The sequence below is a fragment of the Montipora foliosa genome, chromosome 1, assembly GCF_036669935.1.
Source record: "Montipora foliosa isolate CH-2021 chromosome 1, ASM3666993v2, whole genome shotgun sequence".
Classification (NCBI taxonomy): Eukaryota; Metazoa; Cnidaria; class Anthozoa; order Scleractinia; family Acroporidae; genus Montipora; species Montipora foliosa.
This window is the reverse complement of record NC_090869.1, coordinates 17,061,035-17,068,534: the sequence shown is the minus strand read 5'-3', so window position 1 is coordinate 17,068,534 and position 7,500 is coordinate 17,061,035. Positions and strand designations below refer to the sequence as shown.

Here is a 7,500-nt window from a genome sequence, read left to right as displayed (position 1 = left end):
AAACGCGCCTCCCACCTCTGCGACCCAGGTTCAACCCTGGTCTCGAGGCCGTCGCATGTGGGCTGAGTTTCAGTCGATCTCAATCTTACTCCGAGGGTTTTTCTCCGGGTACTCCGGTTTTCCTCCCTCATCAAAATCGACTCTAGATCAATAACATCCGGGCGGATATCCTCGTACAGGGATAACCTTAGACTTGCCACAAGTCGACCTCACGATAACCCCAGAACAAAATGTTTCGGCGAGCGAATCGTGATTTTTCGTACGCGACGTGAACGAGCGAGCGACGAAGTCGCGAGAGGTCGACTTGTCTCGCTTGCAAAGTTTTCATTTGCGTCTCGCGCCAAAAAGGGGATGACGTCATTCGCAAGCCCTGAACCTGATGGCGCAATCCGACGAAAACAGTCGAAAATGTTTGTTTCTACGAAATCGAAAGAGGAAATTTGTTAACTTTGTGCTAAAGGTATCAGAAACAAAGATGAAATAAAACGAAAGCTTTTTTTCAATCTCGAATCGCCGCTTGGAAAGGAGATCTCCAGTGGTATTTTCTGGACCAACACTTGTGCCGTGATTTGTGCTGATAGAAACGAAAGACTAATATATTCGAAAGATTAGCAAGTAAGGGAAAGCTTCGAATCGTCAAGAAAGTCAGTTGATTTCACTCATGAAAGACCAGGTACGCTTCAGGTGTAGGAGACGTACTAGACCGGGATTAAAAGATACATCTTAGTGAAACCTAAGCTTACCATTTAGCGATGCAATGACTCTCGTCGATGAATACACATGAATTTTAAAATTTTTTGTTCCATTCGACCAAAAATGTGTTGATAGTCATTGAGAATCGCCTCGGGACTTCCAGACACCCGTTTATACTTAAGATTTTAAATGTGTTGTCTCCTAAATAGCGACCGGCTAGAGACCAAATCTTTCGTGAGTGAAATCAGTGGAAGAGTTACGAAGACGATAGCATTGCCACCCGCTCCAAGTAAACGACCAAAAGCGTACGGGACTAGTTCAAAGGTCAGACTTTTCCCAGCTCCGGTTGGGGAAGACACAAACAGATCTATGCAGGACAGATATTCTTCAATTATTTTCCTCTGATTTGGAATATCCGATGACCTTAGTAGCATGTTTGAAAATCACGCTTCACTGCGTGTGGCAAATTTTGATTGACAACTCTATCCCCTGGGGTCCACAAGGACTACTCTGATTGGCCTAGCTCAGCGACCCGTTTTTGGGTCGCTAAATTGGCGCCAAGTCTAGGATAACCTCTGGTATCTCTCTCCCTTTTATTGTATTGAATGAATAAAGTTACAATTATTATTAATTGCCGAACTCCAACTACTTGACCGAGAGAGTAGAAAGTGTATGGTGGAGAATGGAGCGAAACACCCGCTTGGGTCGACAGAGCTGTTGAATATCATCATCATCATCATCATCATCATCATCATCATCATCATCATCATCATCATCATTATTATTATTATTATTATTATTATTATTATTATTATTATTATTATTATTATTATTATTATTATTGAGTTTGTTAGCTCTCTACTCTGCACCAAGAGGTTTCTCCGGGTACTCCGGTTTCCCCTCTCCTCAAAAACCAACATTTGACTTGATTTGCTTTCATTGTCGATTTCAGTTTACAGTGTCCCCAATTAGTGCTCCGGCGCTAGAATGACTAGACACTTAAAATAAAGTTCCTTTCCTTTCCTGTCCTTTTTTCCCTTTGTTTCTAATTACCCTTCGTGTTGTGTTTGCCATTTTTTTATCCCCTAGCTCTCTGTAACAATGCTATGTTATCCCAACTGTACACCTTGTATTGTTTCCTTTGTTTCCTATGTCTGGGCTTGTTAGGTTTAATATATAGCTTTGACCATGTCACCATACTGTAATTATAGTTTTCTGTCAACTTACTGAATCCAGGAACCATTTTCTTGACGCCTCTCCGGAATTGAACATCTCTAAGAACACGTTTGTAATTAATCCTACGTCTGATGCTGCAACTCGGAACGAGTCCAACCTGGAGAGACAAGATACAAGTAAAATCGTGTTGTTTATGGTTCAACAGCTAGAACATAGCAGGCACTTAGCCCCTCTCAAAGACCTAATTATAATTTTCCAGAACCATACAAGAACTCGACAATCATTGTGATGAAACAAGGCCTCTTAGACGTCCGTTGACTGAAAAGGACTCGCTAAAATTCAAGTACAGAACCGCTTATATATTGGTTACGAATGAAATGTTATCTTGCAGTTGGCACGCCTTTGCTCCTCACATGTAGTTGATTTGGGTTGCATGGTATTAAGTCGACGGACAAAAGAAAATGAAAAATAAAAACAACTAACAGAGTGTGCACCAAAAAAGAAAGAAAAATGAGTAACTCGTCGGTCTCATTATAAGTTGCTTATTCGAAGAAAAAAAGAGTTATTCGAGCAACATGCCAATTGTGTACACATGATTGGTGTGATTGGACCCATAACAAGATACAGAACTTACTGCCCAGTCCTAAAGTGCCGCACGCCTGCAGGAAGTTCGGAGGTCAGAAGCATTTTATCCGTAGATCCTCTATCACCAATGAGACGAACAAAAACTTTGCCATCCGTGCCCGCCTGGTATTGAGCTCCTGTCTTGGTTATGATCGTGTAGTAATATGCTGGATGAAAACAATTTACAAAGGCAAAGGATACATGACAATATTTGATAAGGTAGAGACACAAAAGCTCGAGGAACAGTCTCTGAGGAATCCATTTAAGAATAAATCGCCAAAATCGATTGGGTGACTGGACTTTTTTACTGCCGCGTGCTAATCGACCACTTTGAATTTTGTTATTCTGAGAAAAATTTCAGATTTGACCACTAGTAGGTGTTTCACTAAGACTGCGAGTTCCCAATGTTAAGCTGGTATGGTCAAAGAGAAACCTTACCCTCGATCTTCGCTTTCCATGGCATAAGAAAGCTTTAACAACAAGTAATAATCATGGAGAAAAGTGTTGGGAAGGTAGCATCACTTTAGAGATAACCCCCGTCCCCCTTATCATTGTTGGATTTTCCAGGAAAAAAGGGCGACATTTCTTACAGGAAGAACTACAACATTGAATATGGGGGAGGGGGGAGGGGGGCACAAGAGCATGGTATTTCCCAAACAGTACAGCCAGTAGTCAGAATAATTGAATAAGGTGTGAAGTAAAGAGAAGTGATGCACGCAACGCGATTGGAGATCGGCAATTGCCTTACTTACACCAACATGGCTGCAATCCCACAATCGAATTTATCATGACCGCTGTGTAGGAAAGAAGGTCTATTGGCCACTTAACTGACGTTGAGTTTAATGCCAATGCCAATTTTTGGAAATTATAATATCTGACGAAAGGCTCAACTGAAATTAACTGTGTTGGTTGTTGCGTGAAGCATAGAAATATAGGGCTGTATCAAAAGAGTGATTAAAGTCAAATGACAAACGAGGGAGGATGCTGAAGTTTCGAATGTTGGCATTTCGCTAAGGGGATTGATTGATTTGATCTGAAAAAGGGCTAGCGCTGGACTCCTCTTGTTTACTTCTATATATATATATATAATCAAATGAGTCTGAGATCAGTCAAAAAGATTTAAACTTACGGGGATTCGTGATGGTGACGGGTACAATCTTGTCAGCACCTGCATCAGGTTTAACATTCAAAATGGGCAGATTATTCAGATACAACAACCCCTTGAACGGCTTCGAGAGCGCCACGAAATCAGCCGGCTTAGGCGTCATTCTGGAGAATTTTAACGAAAGAGATTTGCCCGAAGGAATGGCGTTGGACTTCTTGGTCCCAGGTATTGCTATCTCTGCGTCCTTTCCAGCATTGTTGGTGAATTTGATGAAGAAGTAGTAGACGGACTCGTTGAAGCTTGATTCTCGACCTGTTCAGTTCAAAATCAAATGATGTAAGTCAGGTTTTATAGGGTTTAACTATAGTAGTAATCTCGGATTATTGAAGTGCGTTCGACAGTCGCTCTGGAAGCAAAGGAGAAGCGTAGGGAAAGAGACAATCTTATAAGAACAAACAATCACGAGGTGCGCGATCGTCATTTGCGCATACGAGGTATCAAGGCACGTATGACGTAATTCAAGATGGCGCTGAAAAAGCAGACGAACGAAATGAACAGGATACCCAAGAATAGAAATTGCGTTCTCCTAATGTCGAATGCAAAAATATTAAATTAACTATCAGCTTTGAATTCAAAGGCTTTATGACAGGTGAGTTTCCGAATTATACTCAGCGCAGTCTCCTTTTTCACCAAATGCACTGCATTTACGCAACTTTTGTCCATGTCCAATTTTGACACCCAACATGAAGTCTAAACAATTTGCTACCTATTTCTAGCAATAAGTTAAGTGTCAAGAACTAGCGTTATTTTTCGGTAATAGTAAATGCAGCTGCTTTCATTTACTTGCATGAGAACCGTAAATGCAAGTGGGCCAGTTTAGGGGTGAAAAGGTTAATCCAATCGATGCATCGCCAGTTGCCCTGGTCCAGTTGATCAAAGTCCTAGATTACTGGCCGCCAGGCAGCTCTCGAAACGACTCTCGGGATTGGTTCAGAAAACAATGGACACAAAGAATGATACAACAGAAACTATGGACCATGACGTAAAACACAATAAAGCTCCGTCCTAAAGGGATCCAATGAAATTGGTTGTAGGTTGTAAAGAGCTGCGTCCGGACTGTAGATTACTGGAAACTTAAGGTGCAGTTTATTTGTTGTTTCAAAAAGCGTTTCCTCAAGATTTTTAGACTTAGATTTTAGACCTTAGATCCTATGCTATCCGCTTTTTACAAGAAAATGCACAAACCACCGATAACTTTGCCCAAGAGATCACTAGCTACCCATAAAATGTGCTATTTCAAGGACATATGCTATTCAAACGACATTTTAGAACTACGATGTACGTCAGGAAGCCCTAGAGTGAATTTCTTTACTAAGGCCAAGAAGATTGGAAACGAGGCCGCAAGATCCTCACACACCTTGTCCAAAACAAGACTTCTTGGAGTCGTCCCAAACCATGTCATCTGGACATATCATGGTGTGTGGCTCGCCCTTAATGCAATGAATGTAGCGAGTGTTGTCTAAGGGATCCTTGAACAGACCTTTGGGCTGAAGACAACGGACTGAAAAAAAAAGCTTTAAGAATAAGTTTTTAAGAAACGATTTAAAAATGTGCAGCAATGTTTTTAATACCGGGTTTCAAAACACGAGGCGTAGCCGATAACACACGTGCTGCGGGCTACGTACACTTGAGAAAATACAAGGAAATAGAGTAAGGTATATAAAGATCACCAGTCATCTTTTCTAATCATACTAATCATACTCGATCACATATTCATTAAAAATTCGGGGCTTTTCTGAATTGAACTTCGATTTCCCCAGAAACTGACATCAAAACCTTTTCTGCGCATTTCAGGATGACCAATCAATACCGGCTACAAAGATGCATGCACGCGACTGATTTCTGTCGTCTGATGTGATAAGAGACTCATGAATCATTAATGGTTTTTGAAATAGGTCTTATGCATGATGACGGAATATGCTCAAAAATTCACCACCAAGCCTCGTTTTTCACATCATCTGGACATGCAACACTCTTTGCACGAGGGTTTCTTTACAAGTTTGCTCCTATGGGATTCAGCTCAAGCTAAAATTTACAAGTTTGATTTTCGACATGGAGGCTTGGTGGTGAAATCAGCTAGTCTCACATTCCATTGAGGGTTATGAAAATTTACTTCATGTAAACATCAGGAGGTGTCTTGAGCGGCTGTGATGCGTGGGGAACCTTCTGTTAACCAACAAACAAACTAAAGCACTCACACGCTGCCGTGATTGTGACGAGCTTTATATCATCCTTGTTAGGACTGGGAACCACTGTGACGCTACCCTGTTGTCCATTCATGAGAAGCTTGTCACCAGTCGACCACGGATTGTCGACTTTGAACTCAATGGGAATATCATTCTGCTGGCCTTTCTCTTCGAAATTCAAATCCAACGTCATGTGTGGTTGCACAGTGTATCCCTCGTTCTTATTCTGTCCCTTGCTGGGTATGATCTTCACTTGTATTCCAGCCTTGTTATCGAAGCGCACTTTGACGAAACGAGTTGACGAAGAGGATTCAACTGTAAGAAAAAAAAAAACAAAGAGACTTGCTTTCCATTCACAAGTGAAAACATCACAGTTTTCGGATTTAAATGGAAAGTGAAAGCTCTCAAAGCAGAATTTTGTGAGGGAGGGCATGTACTAAGCATTTGCTCAATTAGTTCATAGTCACCTAGAAAATCGTACGGACGGACAGGCATATTGTGTTTAGAATTTAGTTTCGAAATTTTGCACAACCATTTCAAAATTTGGAAAATTTTCGGTTGAGGACTTAAAAGAACTTGAGAGCAAGGAATCAAGTGGCAAGTACGCAATTTCAGGATCACTATCCGGCCGACTACACAGTGGTATGCAACACGTTTAAATAACTTATAGAAAAAGAATATCAGATCTAAGAAAATCCAATTCATAAAGGTTAAAAAATTACAATTTTAGGAAACTTTTAACCTCACTCACTTCACAGAATTTTGAATATCATCGAAAGCATCCACCGGTCTTACCGTTGCTGGAGAAATAGAGGAAAACATCTTTGGCGCTCTCGGCAGGGACCTCCGTGTCGAAGAACACAAGAGACGAAGCGACCATCTTGGTGTAACCATACGGCGCACCCGCAGCACTGCGTCCCACAACGAGCCTGGTAAAAGAGTCCTTATCATGGTCCCCTTCTTGAGGCATGTAGCCTCGCGCACGCGCAATCTCTGTACCGTTAATGTACAATGCTAAGCCGTTCTCTCGTGCCCAGGTCACCATGACATACTGCCAGGCATTGAGTTCAAAGTCCGATTCAACCTGTAAATAAACAAATAGAGAGCACAAAGTTTAGGTTGGGTCGGCGAAGTTTTCGCGAAATTGAACTGTAAGTATAGGTAATCGCATGGGGCCGAGTAAAATTAAGGATTAATATCACGAGTGTTTTCAGAAGCTGCTGAAATTGCCCTCGTCGCTGCGCGACTCGGGCAATTTCAGCAACTTCTGAAAACACAAGTGATATTAATCCTTAATATTACGAGGGCAAAAATTAACACTGTTGAGGCACCTCGAAAAACAGACAGCTAAGCGGAGTTAAAACACTCGTTCGCTCGGAAGCAAAACAACTAACAAACAGACAAGCAAGTCAACTTGTTCTTTGCGTCCAAAACGAGTATAGATGATTGTTATTTACATCAACTCGAGAGGAAAATACGAGTTTCATTCGTGAACAACTGTAACAACAATTAAACCAAATGCTAAGCTTCAATTTATTTTATTCACCTGTGCTGTAGTGGTTTTTACCACTTGCAAATACGCATCCGTAAACATAGCAAACGGTTTGTCCAAAGAAACCCACCAAATTTGAGCTACTTGTTCCTCCCGTCAATGGC

General features: G+C 41.3%; 1 protein-coding gene across 1 annotated transcript in view; it reads right to left on the bottom strand.

The window, feature by feature from the left end:
• LOC137991413 (uncharacterized) overlaps nt 1–7,500 on the bottom strand; it is a 96,002-nt gene that overhangs the window by 16,997 nt on the left and 71,505 nt on the right. Inside the window, exons 64-69 of the mRNA XM_068836510.1 lie at nt 6,640–6,928; nt 5,857–6,159; nt 5,016–5,159; nt 3,623–3,910; nt 2,504–2,660; nt 1,921–2,026 (exon numbers count right to left, since the gene is read on the bottom strand). Coding sequence (XP_068692611.1) covers nt 1,921–2,026; nt 2,504–2,660; nt 3,623–3,910; nt 5,016–5,159; nt 5,857–6,159; nt 6,640–6,928 — 1,287 coding nt within the window. The remainder of the gene's footprint in view (nt 1–1,920; nt 2,027–2,503; nt 2,661–3,622; nt 3,911–5,015; nt 5,160–5,856; nt 6,160–6,639; nt 6,929–7,500) is intronic.